We start from the raw sequence: 16,898 nt of genomic DNA on the forward strand, positions 1-16,898 counted from the left end.
GGGCCGCTGGCCGAGCGGCAGTGACGTCGTCCAATCCTGTCTCACCGTTGTCCCGCGGGTCGCCCGGTCTCGCGGGCAGGCAGCCAATGGCGACTCCGGAAGAAACAAAGAAGGCGGGGGAAAGCCGAAGGGGTGCGGCCGAGGACCCCGCCCTCCCTTCTGCCTAGGGTCGTGCCTGGGCCAGTGTTTCGGGTGCTGGTTGTGGAGGTGGCGACATCAGCGGCGCCTGTGGCGGGTGTCCAGCCGGTCAGTTAGCCAGTGGATAGGCTGCGTGGGCTTGAGAGGCGGGAGTCCGGCCTCAGAGCAGTGGGCGGTTGTCGTGGGGGCGCCCTTCGTGCAAGCGGAGGCGCGAAGGGTGCCGGGAGCCCGAGGTCCGCTGCCCGGCTGGCCCTTGTGGCCTTTTGACTCTCAGATTTGCTCTTCTTGATCTGGGGAAATTAAGGGTCGGTCGACAGCTGTTAGCTGTCTTCTCCTTGATTAGCTGAACTCTCACCTTCAACCCGCTGAGAGTTGTACTTAACTTCCCCTGAAACAGAGGGCCCCGGATCCACTTGAGTATCTGGGGCAGAAAAGGGGTGCGCTTGAAGGTATCTCCTTAAAAAAAAAAGTTACAAGCACTTTCGTATACGACTTTCAAAAGATTCATAGACCGCCAGTTAAGCACCCGGGGTCATGACATTGCACCTGGAGGGAAATGCAGCCCTAGCACCTGATGGCCAGCAAGGCAGTGAACTTCGTTCTCCACAGAGTTAAGTGACACTGTTGCTCCTGGGGTGCGGCTTTTACCAGCATCGTGCAGGCAAAACCCAGAAACTCCTACATAGGGCGACAGACCAGAAGGTCAATGTTCTCGACCCTGATGTAAAGGTAAAGATAACAACTGATAGAAGACAGCAGTGCTCTCTCTTATAGTAGAATGCCAACCAATAAATGCAGAAGGAATAATGGTGTTAGTAATAAAAGAGGAATGGTAAACTCACAAATCCTTCTCTTCTGAATCCAGATATACTAAAAGGCAAAATGTTACTGATTACTTTTATTGCTAGGTTAAAAAAAGAAGAAATTTAGGTTACCTGAAAGCCTTTACTGCCCTAATTGTCAAAATTCAGGTAGAGATAGAGCCCAGAGCCAAAAGAAAATAATTTAAAGCCAACTATCTTAATCTAAAAGTAAGTCACTACAAATAGAGCTCTTTGGAAAGAGATGATTGGATTTAGGATTTGCTGACTGTGGTTTGTGGAAGCTGAGGGCTAGAATCAGGCATCTGACCTTCAAGGGACTCATCTTCCATAGTCACTGATCCGCAAGATTGAAAGTGCTAGCTTTTTTCTCCATGTCAAATAACTCATTTGACTCCATATCAAATTGGACAGTGTATTGAAACGTTCTTTCACATTCTCCTTCAAAAACAAAAAACAAAGAGAAAGATATGGAGAATTAAAGTTACTGATAATTTAAAATGGCAAAAAAACAAAACAAAACAAAACAAAAACCCCAAACCCACAACAGACTGTCTTTGGGATTAGTGGGTTCTTTCTAAGAAAACCTTTTGGGGAAACTTTTTTTTCCCCCTGGGAAATCTTGCACAAAAATTGCAATGAAAAAGAGATGTTAGCTTTCACTGTTTGAAGCCATGCTTTGGAGGGGTCTCCATCATTCTCATACAGTCTACTTAGTCAAAACATAGAAGCAATCATGAACACCTCTTCAGTTGCATTAATATTACTTGGTTTAGTAGTAGGTTAGTGAATAACAACCCAGGTTGATTCTAAATAAGGAGGGTTTTGGGGCGCCTGGGTGGCTCAGTCGGTTAAGCGTCCGACTTCGGCTCGGGTCACGATCTCGCGGTCCGCGAGTTCGAGCCCCGCGTCAGGCTCTGGGCAGATGGCTCAGAGCCTGGAGCCTGTTTCAGATTCTGTGTCTCCCTCTCTCTCTGCCCCTCCCCCGTTCATGCTCTGTCTCTCTCTGTCTCAAAAATAAATAAACGTTAAAAAAAAAAAATTTAAAAAAAAAATAAAAATAAAAAAATAAAAGGAGGGTTTTGGGTTTTCATTTAATCATTAATGGGTATATCATACACCCCCCTATTTTGCCACTTAAACTCTTCTGTATAAAATGTTTTGTGCTAAAGAAGAACCAGTGTCAGAAGTCTTTTGTCGCTGCTCAGAAAGATATAATATTCTTCTTTGTGTTTTGTTGCTATAGTAAAGTCAGGTAAGGAGAGTTTTTAGAGAGTAGTGTTGGCTTTAAAAAAAATTCTAAGTGATTTTCAGTTTGATACTTACAGAAACAAGTATTTACTATGATGAAGATAGTCTAAAGCAAAACATTGATAGTTCCTTTTGCAAATGAAAATAAGAGGGATTTTACTTCCTTCTGTCAGTATACATAAACAAAGAGGGCTCACTTCGGCAGCACGTAGACTAGAATTGGAACGATACAGAGATTACCATATAGAAACAAAGAGACGTTCAGGTTATAAGACTTTTTCATAATGTTATTAAAAGCTTATATTCACACGTTTCAGACAGGATGGGTGCTTAACTCGAAATCTTTTTAAAAAATTTTAACTCAGCGAGTTTATGACCCTTTGCAAAATTCTCAGTTTATAAATACCCACCTTCTGACTTAATGATAGATCAGCGTAGAATGCGTGGCAGGCTTCTTGTTTCGGCATGCCTGAAATAAAACTAAGAAAAAGAAGAGTGCCTACATTTTGGTGGGCTAAATTTGTATCTTGGCTTTTGATTCAACTGACTGCCTTGTTTTGGCCTTCAATCTTCATTCTCACTTAGGCCAAAAGTAACTCCCTAGAGTGGGGTCTTCACCAGTAGTTCCCAGTTTTTTCAAATCCGAAAATTGTGTTTAAAGCCAAAAATGTTGGCTGACCTCCGCGTAATAGTACTTGTACTTTTCAAGTGTTTGAGCACTGCATAATGACAACAACAAAAAAATTCAGGTGGAATCGTTATAGCAGAAACATTTAAAGAATACTAGTGCACATATGAGCAAAATATTCTTTATTCAGTCTATAGACAATGCTTGGTCTGCATATGGGTTTAATAACCCCTTAAAATTTTTTTTTTACATTCATTTATTTTTGAGAGACAGACAGAGAGAGAGAGTGAGCACAAGTTGGGGAGGGGCAGAGAGACAGAAGGAGACACAGAATCCAAAGCAGGCTCCAGGCTCTGAGCTGTCAGCACAGAGCCTGACATGGGGCTCAAACCCACAAACCGTGAGATCATGACCTGAGCCGAAGTCAGACACCCAACCAACTGAGCCACCGAGGGTCTTCAATAACCCCTTTTAATTGTAGGCCCCTACTTCCCATAGAATCACAATCATTCTTGGATCTACCCAATGCAAAATGAAGCTCAGAGACTTAGATATTTTGGTCATTTGAACCCTGCTTCTAGCTTGCCCTCTCCTTCCCTAAGAGATTGGACAATATAGACTGCAGTGTCTGCTTAATTCCCGAGGATTATATAAGCAAGTAACATCTCTTGAGTTATCTGAATATTTGTCTGTTTTGTGATTCAGTAAGATTGTGGAGACCTGGCCAAATATTCCAGTAAGAAAGGGATAAAACACAAAAATCATGGCATTGTCTTAAATTATAGTCAGGATTAAAAGATGGATCTGTACTTACCTCTTGCTTGGTTAACCTTTTCCTATTTTCCCGTTGGATAAATCAAGTCATTGAAAGGGTAAGACAATAGGCCAGATTTAAGAGGAGTATCTACATTAGAGCAAAGACCAGAATGTGTTCTTTTTTTTTTTTAATTTTTTTTTTTTACATTTATTTATTTTTGAGAGACAGAGTGAGACAAAGTGAGGGTGGGGGAGGGACAGAGAGAGAGGGAGACACAGAATCCGAAGCAGGTTCTAGGCTGTCAGCACAGAGCCCACGCGGGGCTTGAACCCACAAACCATGAGATCATGACCTGAGCCGGAGTCAGACCCTCAACCGACTGAACCACGCAGGCACTCCCAGAATGTGTTATTTCTATAGCCATCTTAGATATGTCCTTTGGGCCAAAGTTATATAGTCTGTCAGGAGAAGACCAAGCATAAATATTCCAATGCAAGTCTGTAACCACTGAATGGTCAGCTTTATATTAAGATGAAGGGTTCTATTCCTTCTGACTTTAGCTAAAGGATGTCACCTCATCATTCCTTTTCTGTTGCACTCTCCCAAGTAGGGAGGATAATAATGACATAAACACATCCCTCTGGCCTCCAATTAAGCATACCCAAACTCATGGATAAATCTCACTTGGATAACTTGGAAGAGTTCATAAAAATACATTCACTGGCATGAGCCTGGCTGGCTCAATTGGAGGAGCATGTGACTCTTGATCTTGGGGTCATAGGTTCAAGCCATATATATATATATATATATATATATATATATATATGAATATATATTCATTCAATATATATTGTGCATATATGTATATATTGTACTGAATATATATTGTGTATATATATTGTACTCAGTATATATATTGTGTGTGTATATATATATATATATATATATATATATATAGAAGTAGAGTCACACTCTATGCAAATTAGGGTTCCTGTCAACTTCTCAAAAAAGGTTGAGTGAATGGATAAGAAAGTTAAGTGTTAAATCTGATGACATATGCACAGCTAGTGGTTTGGGATTCTTAATTAAAATTAAGCTAGTGTTCAGAGGAATTTTGCCACCCATCAGCTATTATATGCAAATAGTGGATTTTAACCATTATCCTTTTTTTTTTTTTTTTTTTTTTAACAAAAGGAGGAAGAATTCCTTTGCGTGGAAAATGACGCTTTTAAGTATCAAACCCATTGTTTGGGCATATGCTATGATAACATTAGGGATTGAAATGCTAAATTCTGTCTTCAGTTTCTACTATGTGAAGCTGTTTTTACATCTGTACAAGATTTCAGAAGTGGCTTTTTACCAAGCCCAGGTGAGATGGAGCCCTTATTATCTGTTCACCTAGGACAGTTTCTCTTTCCCCATAGTTATATGTTATTGTAATTTTCCAAAGAGCTAATTCTTCACACAGCTGGAAGAGTTTTTAAGAAAAGGTTATCCATGTCCAAGATCCTCTGCTTGAGGGCAAAGAAATTATTAACAGATTGCCACTTAAAACCTTAAAGCTTTAGAGTTTAAAGGGTAAGCTTTGGTTATTTGGAAAATTCACTTATACGGGACAATTAGAATTATTATTAAGACATTCTGTCTTGAAAAGGTCCATGGTAATCACAAATTATGCTGTAACTCATTACCAATTATGTGGTCAGAGTGGATAAAGTTAATGGCCTTAAAAACCTTTATATTTTATAATGTTACTCCTTTATTACCAACAACAACATACTTGACTTAATTAGTATTTTTGGCATTTTGCAATGGCAAACATTGGTATTTTAACTTTTCCTAATGAAATTATGTAAAACTATGCCATGTTATATATACGAGCCATCATTCCCTGCTGAGGCATGGCCCTGAGTGCCTTATGGGGAAGCAGTCTAACATAATGATTGAAAGCACAGATTCTGGGGTCATCTGCCTTGGCTCAGCCCCTGGCTCTGTTGTTTATCAGGTAAGCAAATTGATTAACTTCTCTGGCCATCAGTTTCTTCATTGTAAAGTAGGGATAATAATAACAGTACCTGCTTCATAGGATTATTTTAAGGATTTAATGAATTAATTCATGTAAGTATTTGTACAATGCCTAAATACAAAGTGAATGCACATTGGCTTTTGGAGTAGCATGAGCTGTTATTATTATTGATACTATAGGATATATGCCCCCTGCTGGTCCTGAAAGCAGTGAGGGTTTTGAGTGTGTGTGGTGGTGGTTTTGGTTTTTGTTTTTGTTTGTTTTGTTTTGTTTTGTTTTTTTTGTTTTCTGTTTTTTATGGATAGTTTTGGTTACTTTACATTAAATAAAAATTCAGGAGTCATTTTCATCAGGATAAACCACACTAAAATAATCCCTGTGTTTGTTTGTTTGTTTTTTCTCCTAGATGATTTTAATGATCTGGAATGCTCTTAATGACCTGACTGGGTATTTTCACAACTCTCAGGCTGGCTGCTGTTCCGGTCGTCATAGTTCTGTGTTGTATGGTGCCCCTTTGTATTCGATAGCCTTCCTGCTTCCTTGGTTCCCTTGGAAATACTATCACGAAGGTGACTGGCTGAGTGGACTTCATCTGGTGGTATCGCTATGTGCTTTTGATAGCACGCTTACCTTTGTTCAGCAAGCCCAGTGTATGCTGTTTGCAGAGATTTTCACTAGACATGAAAGTCGGCTTCAGCTTATTAAAATCAACCAAGTGGCATCACTAGTAGGATCCACCAGCATCCTCTTTGGTGGCCTCATCTCTGATAACATGGAAATTTTCTTCAATTTTCAGGCCTTTGCTGTGCTCATTGCCATTCTTGCCACTGCCAGCCTTTACACTGGCATGTACCACATGAGTCACTTTGGACCGAAAAGAAGCCCCGAGGAAAACCTCTTTTCCGAAAGTGAACAGGATCTCCCCTGGACCTCCATCGTCTCATTGATGAGACAGCTCTTGACCCAGAAAAACTTTTGCCTTTTTCTGGTAATGAGTTTCTTCCAAGTCTTCCATTTAACTTTCTTCAAAAACTTCATGATGATCTTTGCAGATAATCTCATTCCCGAGGATGTTCTTCCTTCTTTCCTAAGGAGCATCATGTATGGGGCAGGCTTTATTTGCCCACAGGTATGTGATGATTCTTCCTTTATCTTCCTACGGGGATTAGAGGTCTCTCACCTGGCTGAGGAAATTAAAAGCCTGATTATATCAGTAGTTTGACAAAATGATGCACATAAGAGACCCAAAGAGAATATAGTCAATGATACTGCAATAATGTATGGTGGCAGATGGTAGCTACTCTTGCACTGAGCATAGTATAACATACAGACTTGTCCAATCACCTGTAACTAGTGTAACATTGTGTGTCAAAAGTACTTCCATAAAAAAGAGACCCAAAGATTCAGAGCCCCAGATATTATGTTTCAGTAGAAGCATAATGGAAATAAGAAGTGAAAGGAAAAAAGAAAAGCGAACCCAATGAGAGCTGAGTAACATGATAATTGAAACATCTTAGCTTTTGAATTTTGTTCTTCTGAACTTTCTCACTTAAACCTTAGCAGAGATATGGAGGGAAATAAATGGCAGTTTTGCTTTACCGAGGCAGTTAACGTTACTGTAACCATTATAAGGAAGAAAGTTACTTGATCAAGAATTCTTGGGGCTCCTGGGTGGCTCAGTTGGTTCAGTGTCCAACTTTTGATTTTGGCTCTGGTCATAATCCCAGGATCATGGGATCAAGCCCCACGTGGAGCCCTGCGTTGGGCTCTGCGCTTTGCATGGAGTCTGCTTGCCATTCTCTCTCTCTCCCTCTGTCCCACCCACTCTCCAGCTCACACTGTCTCTCTCCCTCTCTAAAATAATTCTTTTTTTATTTTAAAAAGAATTCTTGAAGCCAGGTTTCAAAACACTTGGCTAAAAGACTGAGTCCTAGAATTCCAAAGCATTATTAAAATTCCATGCTCATGACCATTACTGGAAAAGGTATGTCCTCCTTCAAAAAATAAACCAGCCTGCTGTTTGTTTGTTTTTTTTTTTTTTACAGCATTTAGAGAGTTGATGAATCATATTGCTTTCTTTCACCTAAATATGTCACCCCAAAATATGACTTAATGTAGCCTATGATTCCTATTTTCATAATTAAATAAGTAAAATTCATTATTTAGAGAATAAGTCATTCTAGATGAGTTTTTACTGTTTACACGTTTATCTGGCTTCAAAAATATTTAAACCATGTTAGATAGAAATAGTTCTAAAATATTTTAAGTGTTGACATGCTTCCTTATGCAGACTTTACAGAATGCAATTTGTCTTTTCCACCATTAGCTCCAGGCCTTTGTCATAGTTTGGTTACTGTATACATCATAATAATGGAAAGTCACATTGGGTGCTTACCATGTGCCATGAACTATGCCAAGCACCTTGTATACATTACCTCACAACCCCTTCAAAGGAAAGACTCTTCTTATCCTTACAGATGAGAAAAGGGATGTTCAGAGGCATCTGCTTTTAGAGTTGTACATGTTTAGATTCTCTCTCTAAAATGTACTGTGTTTACATGGTTTACTTAGCAGAGTATACCAAATAGAGTATCATTTTTGGCTTATCAGAATAGTCCCTGGTACTGGGTATGTATATTGAAATGATGCTATTCCTTCAGGACAGTCTGACGTTTGTCTAACTGTTTGCTCCTATGTTCAATGACCTAGGATGGGGAGCTGTTTGGGTTCCTATCTCTGCTTTATCAGATTCTAAAATACATAAAATATTATATATATATATATATACATGTATATATATATATACACACACATATATATATACATGTATATATATATACACACACATATATATATATACATGTATATATATATATATACACACACATATATATATACATGTATATATATATACACACGTATATATATATATACGTGTATATATATATATACACACGTATATATATATATATATATATATATATCTTCCCACTTTTAATCATGTACTTGCCTATAGTATCTCCTCAAAGTAGAAAAAAGTTTGTTAAACTCTTATGTTAAAAATAAAAAGAGTTGGGGTACCTGGGTGGCTCAGCCGGTTAAATGTCCGACTTCAGCTCAGGTCACGATCTCGTGGTGCGTGAGTTCAAGCCCCTCATCTGGCTCTGTGCTGCCTGACAGCTCAGAGCCTGGAGCCTGCTTCAGATTCTGTGTCTCCCTCTCTCTCTCTGTCCTTCCTCTGCTCGTGCTCTGCCTCTCTCTCTCAAAAATGAATAAATGTTAAAAAAAATTTTTTTAATAAAAAAATAAAAAGAGTAGAGAGGTGCCTGGGTGGCTCAGCTGGTTAAGCGTCCCACTTTGGCTCAGGTCATGATCTCACAGCTTGTAGGTTCGAGCCCCAAGTCATGCTCTGTGCTGACAGATAGGAACCTGGAGCCTACTTCAGATTCTGTCTCCCCCCTCTCGCTCTGCCCCTCCCCAGCTTGTGCTCTGTCTTTCTCTCTCAAAAATAAATAAACATTAAAAAATAGAAAACAAACAAACAAATAAATAAAGAGTAGATATGGGGTGCCTGGGTGGCTCAGTTGGTTGAGCATCTTACTCTTGATTTCAGCTCAAGTTGTGATTCCCAGGTCATGGGATCAAGCCCGGTGTCAGGCTCTGTGCTGAGTGGAGCCTGCTTAAGATTTGTTCTCTCACTCTGCTCCTCTTCCCATCTCATGCTCTCTCTCTCTCTCTCCCTATCTCTCAAAATAAAAATAGGAGCTCCTGGGCGGCTCAGTCAGTTGAGTGTCCAGCTCTCGATTTGAGCTAGGGTCATGATCCCAGGGTCATGGGATTGAGCCCCGCATTGGGCTCTGCACTGAAGCCTGCTTTGGATTCTCTCTTTCTCTCTCTCTCTCTCCCCCTCTCCCTCTCTCTCGCCCTCTGTCCCCTCCCCTCCTTCTAAAATTAAAAAAAAAAAAGTTTAAAGATTGTTTTGACTATTCTGGGTACCTTGCAAATCCATATGAATTTTATTACTTTTTTTTCTAATTTTTATTTAAATTATGGTTAGTTAACATGTAGTGTAATATTGTTTTCAGGAGTAGAATTTAGTGATTTATCACTACTGATATATTAATATCCAGTGTTCACACAAGTGCCCTCCTTAATATCCATTACTCATTTAGCCTATCCCCCACCCTCCTCCCTCCATCAATTCTCAGTTCTCTATCATAAAGAGTCTCTTACAGTTTCTCTCTCTTTTCTTTTTTCTCTTTTCCCCCCTTCCCCTGTGTTCATTTGTTTTGTTTCTTAAATTCCACATGAGTGAAATCATATGATAGTTGTCTTTCTCTGCCTTAGTTCACTTAGCATAATACACTCTGGCTCCATCCATGTCGTTGCAAATGGCAAGATTTCATTCCGTTTAATGGCTGACTAATATTCAATTACATATAGGTATACACACACACACACACACACACACACACACACACATACATACACACCACATCTTCTTTATCCATTCATCAGTCAATGGGCATTTAGGCTCTTTCCATAGTTTGGCTATTGTTGGTAAATGCTGCTGTAAACATTGGGGTAGATGTACCCCTCTGAATCTGTATTTTTGTATCCTTTCGGTAAATACCTAGTAGTGCAATTGCTGAGTCATAGGGTAGTTCTATCTTTAACTTTTTGAGGAATCTCCATACTGTTTTCCAGAGTGGCTGCAACAGTTTGCATTCCCACCAATAGTGTAAGAGGATTTTCCTTTCTCCACACTCTCACCAACACTTGTTGTTGCCTGAGTTGTTAATTTTAGCCATTCTGACAGGTGTGAGGTGGTATCTCATGAGGTTTTGATGTGCATTTCCCTGATGATGAGTGATGCTGAACATCTTTTCATGTGTCTGTTAGCTATCTGGATGTCTTCTTTAGAAAAGTGTCTCTTTGTGTTCTGCCCATTTCCTTAACAGGGTTGTTTTTTGGGTGTTGAATTTCATAAATTCCTTATATATTTTGGATAAATTATATATTTATCAGATATGTCGTTTGCAAATATCTTCTGTTCCACAGGCTGCCTTTTAGCTTTTTTTTTTTTTTATTGTTTCCTTCACTGTGCAGAAGCTTTTATCTTGATGAAGTCCCAATAGTTCATTTTTGCTTTTGTTTCCCTTGCCTCTGGTGACATGTCTAGTAAGAAGTTTCTCCAGCTGAGGTCAAAGAGGTTGCTGCCTGTTTTATCCTCTAGGATTTTGATGGTTTCTTGTCTCACATTTAGGTCTTTCATCCATTTTGAATTTATTTTTGTGTGTGGTATAAGAAAGTGGTAGAGTTTCATTCTGCATGTTGCTGTCCAGTTTTCCCAACACCATTTGTTGAAGAGACTGTCTTTTTTTCCATTGGATATTCTTTTCTGCTTTGTGAAAGATTAGTTGATCATATAGTTGTGGGCCCTTATCTGGGTTCCATTGATCTATGTGTCTGTTTTTGTGCCAGTACCATACTTTCTTGATGACTACAGCTTTGTAATACAGCTTGGAGTCCTGCATCATGATGCCTCCAGCTTTCCTTTTCTCTTCAGGATTGCTTTGGCTATTCAGGGTCTTTTGGAGTCCATGTGAATGTTAGAATCAGCCTGTCAGTTTCTACAAAGAAGACAGATTGGATGCTGATAGAGATTGCACTGAATCTGTAGATGAGTTTGGGTAGTATTGCTATCTTAGCAATGTTAAATCTTCTGACACATAGAGTATTTTCCATCTATTTCAATCTTTTAAAATTTCTTTCAACAATGTTTTGTAGCTTTCAGAGGATGCATTTTCCCCTTCCTTGTTAAATTTATTCCTAAATATTTAGATAGATTTTTAGTGAAGACTTGAGGGGCTCTTTCAGAACAAAGTACATGAGCTTTATTAAGTGCATGGATTTAGTGGCTTTATTCTGGTGATTCCCATAAATGTTTTTTGTTTCCTCTTAGCTCATAGACATGTTCTGGGTAGAGATTGGCAGGTGGTTGAATTCTGATGGAATGAAGGGCTACTATGCTTCTGAGAAAACCATAACAACTTTTTTCTTTCTTTTTTTTTAACAAAAGTAATACATATTTGCTGTAAAGATTCATACACTATTGAAACATCCATGAATTTTTTGTATGCTGCTTTTTAAATTTAACAAGTTATGGAAATTTCCATGTCATATATAAATCTACTTTTTAAAAATAGCTGTGTTAGGGTAAATTACATCAGTGTTCTGTAATTGAACCACCAGATCATGACCTGAGCCAAAGTTGGACGCTCAACCAACTGAGCCACCCAGGTGCCCCGTGTGTTTTAACTTTTAAAAACACTGCTAAAATAGGGGCTCCTGGGTGGCTCAGTCAGTTAAGCATCTGACTCTTGATCTAAGCTCAGGTCTTGATCTCAGGGTTGTGAGTTCGAGCCCTGCATTGGGCTCTGCACTGGGCATGAAGCCTGCCTTAAAAAAAAATAATAATAATAAAATAAAAACACTGGGGTGCCTGGCTGGCTCAGTTAGAAGAGTGTGGGACTCTTGATCTCCACTTAAGTTTGAGCCCCATATTGGGTGTAGAGATCACTTAAATAAAACTTAAAAAAAAAAACTTTCCAGAAAAAAAATGTTTAAAAAACATAAAAACACTGCTGAAGTGTTTTCCAGATTACATTCCCACCAGTAGTGTAAAAGTGTTCCAGTTGTTCAACATTCTTGCCGATGTTTATGATCAGTCTTTTTAGTTTTAGTCATACTAGTATGTGTGTAATAGTATTTTATTATGGTTTTGATTTACATTTTCCTAATGACTACTAATGATATTATTAGTGCATCTTTTCATCTTTTCATGTGCCATCCATTTGGCTTTTTGGTGAATTCAGGTGGTTCAGATCTTTTGCCCATTTAAAAAATTTTTTTCAATGTTTATTTCTGAGAGAGAGAGAAAAAGACAACTCAGGTGAGGGACAGAGAGAGAGGGAGACAGAGCATCCAAAACAGGCTCCGCACTGACAGCAGCGAGCCCGACGCAGGGCTTCAACTCACGAACAGTGAAATCATGGCTTGAGCTGAAGTCAGACGCTTAACTGACTGGAGCCACCCAGGCACCCTGCCTATGTTTTAATCAAGCTGTTTGTTATCATATTACTGAATTATATGAGTTCTTTATATACTCTAGATACAAGTCTTTTGTTGGATGTCTGTTCAGCAAGTATTTTCTCCTAGTCTCTCTTGGCTATAAAAGTTTAAACTATTTATTGAAGTATAGCTGACACACAGTGTTACATTGGTTTCAGGTGTACAACGTAGTGATTGGACAAGTCTATTCTGTATGTTATGCTCTGCTCACCGCAAGTGTGGCTACCATCTGCCACCACACAATGCTATCACAGTACCATTGACTATATTCTCTATGCTGCACCTTTTATACCCATGACTTCTTCATCTTGGCTATTACATTTTAAGAGAACATGGTCAAAAGATTTCCACAATCTTTTTTCTCAAACCCTCAACACTAACATGAATTTCTGTTGATCTTAACAAAAAAAAATCATTAGAAAGTGGAAGCCCAAAATTGCTTTAAGTGCATTCCTAATTTCCAGACAAGTGACACTCACATAAATTATTGGAATAAAAAGAAAAAAAAATGATAGCTTATTTGTTATTTTTGGCTAAGTCACTTTAACTGTTGGGTATAGTCATGAAGGATAAACACCATGTTTTCATTTTCTCAGGCTGTCTTTTCAGAGGCCTTCTTTTGGAGGAGTTGTGTAAGTGAAAGGAGAAAAGCATGAACAAAGTGCTCATTCTAACAACTGTTTTTTTTTAAATATAAAATTTATTGTCAAATTGGTTTCCATACAACACCCAGCGCTCATCCCAACAGGTGCCCTCCTCAGTACCCCTCACCCACCCTCCCCTCCCTCCCACCCCCCATCAACCCTCAGTTTATTCTCAGTTGTTTTTTTTTTAACGTTTATTTATTTTTGAGACAGAGAGAGACAGAGCATGAACAGGGGAGGGGCAGAGAGAGAGGGAGACACAGAATCTGAAACAGGCTCCAGGCTCTGAGCTGTCAGCACAGAGCCCGACGCGGGGCCCTAACTCACAGACCGTGAGATCATGACCTGAGCCGAAGTCGGACGCTTAACCGACCAAGCCACCCAGGCGCCCCTATTCTCAGTTTTTAAGAGTCTTTTCTGGTTTGACTCTCTCCCTCTCTCTTTTTTTTACCCCTTCCTCTCCCCCATGGTCTTCAGTTAAGTTTCTCACGATACACATAAGAGTGAAAATATATGGTATCTGTCTTTCTCTGTATGACTTATTTCACTTAGCATAACACTCTCCAGTTCCATCTACATTGCTACAAAAGGCCGTATTTCATTCTTTCTCATTGCCAAGTAGTATTCCATTCTAATAACTGTTTTAATAGGTCTGTGACAGGGTGTCTGGGTGGCTCAGTCAGTTGAGTGTTCGACTCGATTTTGGCTCAGGTCAGATTTCAGGGTCATGGGATTGAGCCCTGAGTCAGGCTCCACGCTGAGCGTGGATCCTGCTTAAGATTCTTTCTCTCTCTCCCTCTGCCCCTCTCCCCTGCTCGTGCTCTCTCTCTCTCTCTCTAAAATAGTAATTGTAATAATAATTATTATATTTATTATTAATAAATAATAACTATAATTATATTTATCATCATCATTACTATTATAACAACAACAACAACAACAGGTCTGAGATCTTCCACATCCCACTCCTATCAGAGAGGCAGGATAGTAAATGGGTTAAGTGCATAGAGTCTGCCAGAGGGGAGTCTCACTCCCCTCTTACTAGCTGTGTGAGCCTGGGCAAGTTACTCAACAGTTCTGTGTCTCAGTTTCCTCATCTGTAAAATTAGAATAAAAATAGTGCCTAACTAATAGAATAATTATGAGGATTAAATGAATCAAAATACACAAAGTACTTAAAATGGTTCCCGGCACAAACTAAACACTCTAGAAATGTTAGCTCTTATTATTAAGACTCCATGCAGCAAATATTTATTCAGTTTTCACCGCAAGCACACACTGACCTTATCTGTTTTGATTTGGGCTTCTTTGGCACAGGTTGCCAACATTCATGCTGAGATTCACTGTTCACAAACTCCTACTCAATAAACATGAATGGAGAGCCAAAATCCTCAGTTTGTGAACACTTTATTTTAATAAATGAAAAAGTGGTATCTTTCATCATTTTTATCATTGGCTCATATCTTTTTATATATTGGACATCATCATAATAACTAACAATTGAGTACCTTATATGTTGAGTGTGTGCTATAGATGAGAGAGTCAGAGACAGAACGAGAGACAGTGGGAGGTAGAGACACACAGAGAGAGTGTCAGTTGGATGAAATGCTCCTTAGGTAAAGTAACTTGTCCTTGGCCACACAACTGGCACAGTGGCACAGCTGGAATTCAAACCGAGGGACATCTGATTTCAAAATCTTGCACTTTCTACTCTGCCACATATTCCTTACGTTATCATTAATTTCTTGTATTTTATGTTTATGTGTTAGAGGGTGAGAACAAGAAGCTTCATTTCAATATGTAGAAATATTGAATATTATTCAATATTGTTTATTGAAGTTATCGAAATATTATTGAAATATTGAAATTATTGAATATTATCATTATGTGGAGGAATATAATGATATTATACTGCTGGGGTGTTCTATGTACTCACTCTTACAGAACTCTAAGAAATGCCATGGATCACATCAGTCCCTGAGCCATTGTTTTTAATATCCAGAAAAGGAGTTCTTGTTCCTTGAAAGTAGAGAAGTAAGCCAAAATGTTAGGGGAAAGAACCCTTTTGTTTATTACAGCACATTTGCATTCTATTTGCATCACTCAGAATTCTCTTGTAATTGTAATGTATGTACATTTGGTTAATGAAAACTTTTCAGGGCTAAACAATGTACTTTTTAATTGAAGACAAAGAGTATCTTCTAATCTTTGTTAATGTAATATGTATATTTAGCAAAAACTTTTCACTCTAGAACAATGAACTTCTTCACTGATAGCATGAAATGCACAGAAAAAATGTAAGTCTGAGCCCTCAACATGAATCTATTAGAATTATAAAATTTGTAAGATAAGACAGGAAACAAAATCCAAAGAAATGTGGATAGAATCATAAACTTGATTTTAGTATAAAAAGTACATTTCAGATATATTACAGTAAGAATAGTGAAATGTATAGTCACTTATTCAATAAATATTTGTTTGTGTGCTAGGTGAATTCTGGGCTTTAACCCTAAATTTTGTTTTAATTAATTAATTAATTTAATGTTTATTTAGTTTTGAGAGAGAGACAGAGACAGAGAGTGAACAGGGGAGGGGCAGAGAGAGAAGGAGACACAGAATCTGAAGCAGGCTCCAGGCTCTGAGCTGTTAGCACAGAGCCCAATATGGGGCTTGAACTCGTGAACTATGAGATCATGACCTGGACACTTAACCGACGGAGTCACCCAGGTGCCCCAACCCCAAATTTTGAAATCTGGATTTATAGTAGATTTTATTTGCACCTTTCACATCACCATAAAGCAATGCTGACTGTTTCTAAGCAATGGATTCTTTCATATGGTTGGTTTTGGTAAAATTTCTTCATAATAGTGTGAAAATAAAAATGTAGGAAACCATTTCCTGGTTTATTCATTTTAAAGGAAATAATAGCTGTTTCTTTGTTATTATGGAATATTACTATCCTTAGTCAATTTTCAACGGATATACATGGGTCACAACATTTCTAGCCACAATAGACAGTATTACTTGTGTGTTTCAGCTGCTATTATAGTTCAGAAGCAAATGTGTTTTCTGCTGAGCACATTTATTTTGTCGCCAGCAAGAGCAAGCATAATTAATGGTGGTCCATCTTAATACGATGTCACTTTGTTTCCTTTTCAGTGCCTTGTACTTATCAGTCAGTCCTGGCTGAAGAAGTTTGGTTACTATAAAATTATCTTAATTTCTTTCTACCTAGAAGGAACAGCCTCCATTTTCATGTCACTTCTTGGACAGCAATACTATTACCTTTTGGCTCTTTATCTCACTATTATCATGTAAGTAAATCCAAATGCCAGTCCCAAAATTACACTAGGTCTTGCCATTCACACTTTCAAGCAGTGAAACATTTTTTATCTGAACTGTGTTGAATATTCATTTCTAGGCAATCATTGTACCTTTCTGGCAAACTGAATGTTCAGTTTCTTTTTTGGAGAGATTTCATACATTAGATTTTGTAGTA

The 16,898-nt window shown here is 38.6% G+C and overlaps 1 protein-coding gene across 4 annotated transcripts in view; it reads left to right on the plus strand.

Moving 5' to 3' along the window:
• The first annotated feature begins 59 nt into the window (after positions 1-59).
• LOC125928458 (transmembrane protein 180-like) overlaps positions 60-16,898 on the plus strand; it is a 44,403-nt gene continuing 27,564 nt past the window's right edge. For 3 of the 4 annotated variants that reach the window (XM_049639161.1, XM_049639159.1, XM_049639162.1), the window contains exons 1-4: positions 60-867; positions 4,790-4,964; positions 6,028-6,750; positions 16,559-16,713. In XM_049639161.1, the coding sequence (XP_049495118.1) occupies positions 4,815-4,964; positions 6,028-6,750; positions 16,559-16,713 (1,028 nt within the window). In that variant the 5' untranslated portion in view covers positions 60-867; positions 4,790-4,814. The remainder of the gene's footprint in view (positions 868-4,789; positions 4,965-6,027; positions 6,751-16,558; positions 16,714-16,898) is intronic. The other variant, XM_049639160.1, reaches the window with a different exon arrangement.

The sequence above is a fragment of the Panthera uncia genome, chromosome E3 (assembly GCF_023721935.1).
Source record: "Panthera uncia isolate 11264 chromosome E3, Puncia_PCG_1.0, whole genome shotgun sequence".
Taxonomy (NCBI): Eukaryota; Metazoa; Chordata; class Mammalia; order Carnivora; family Felidae; genus Panthera; species Panthera uncia.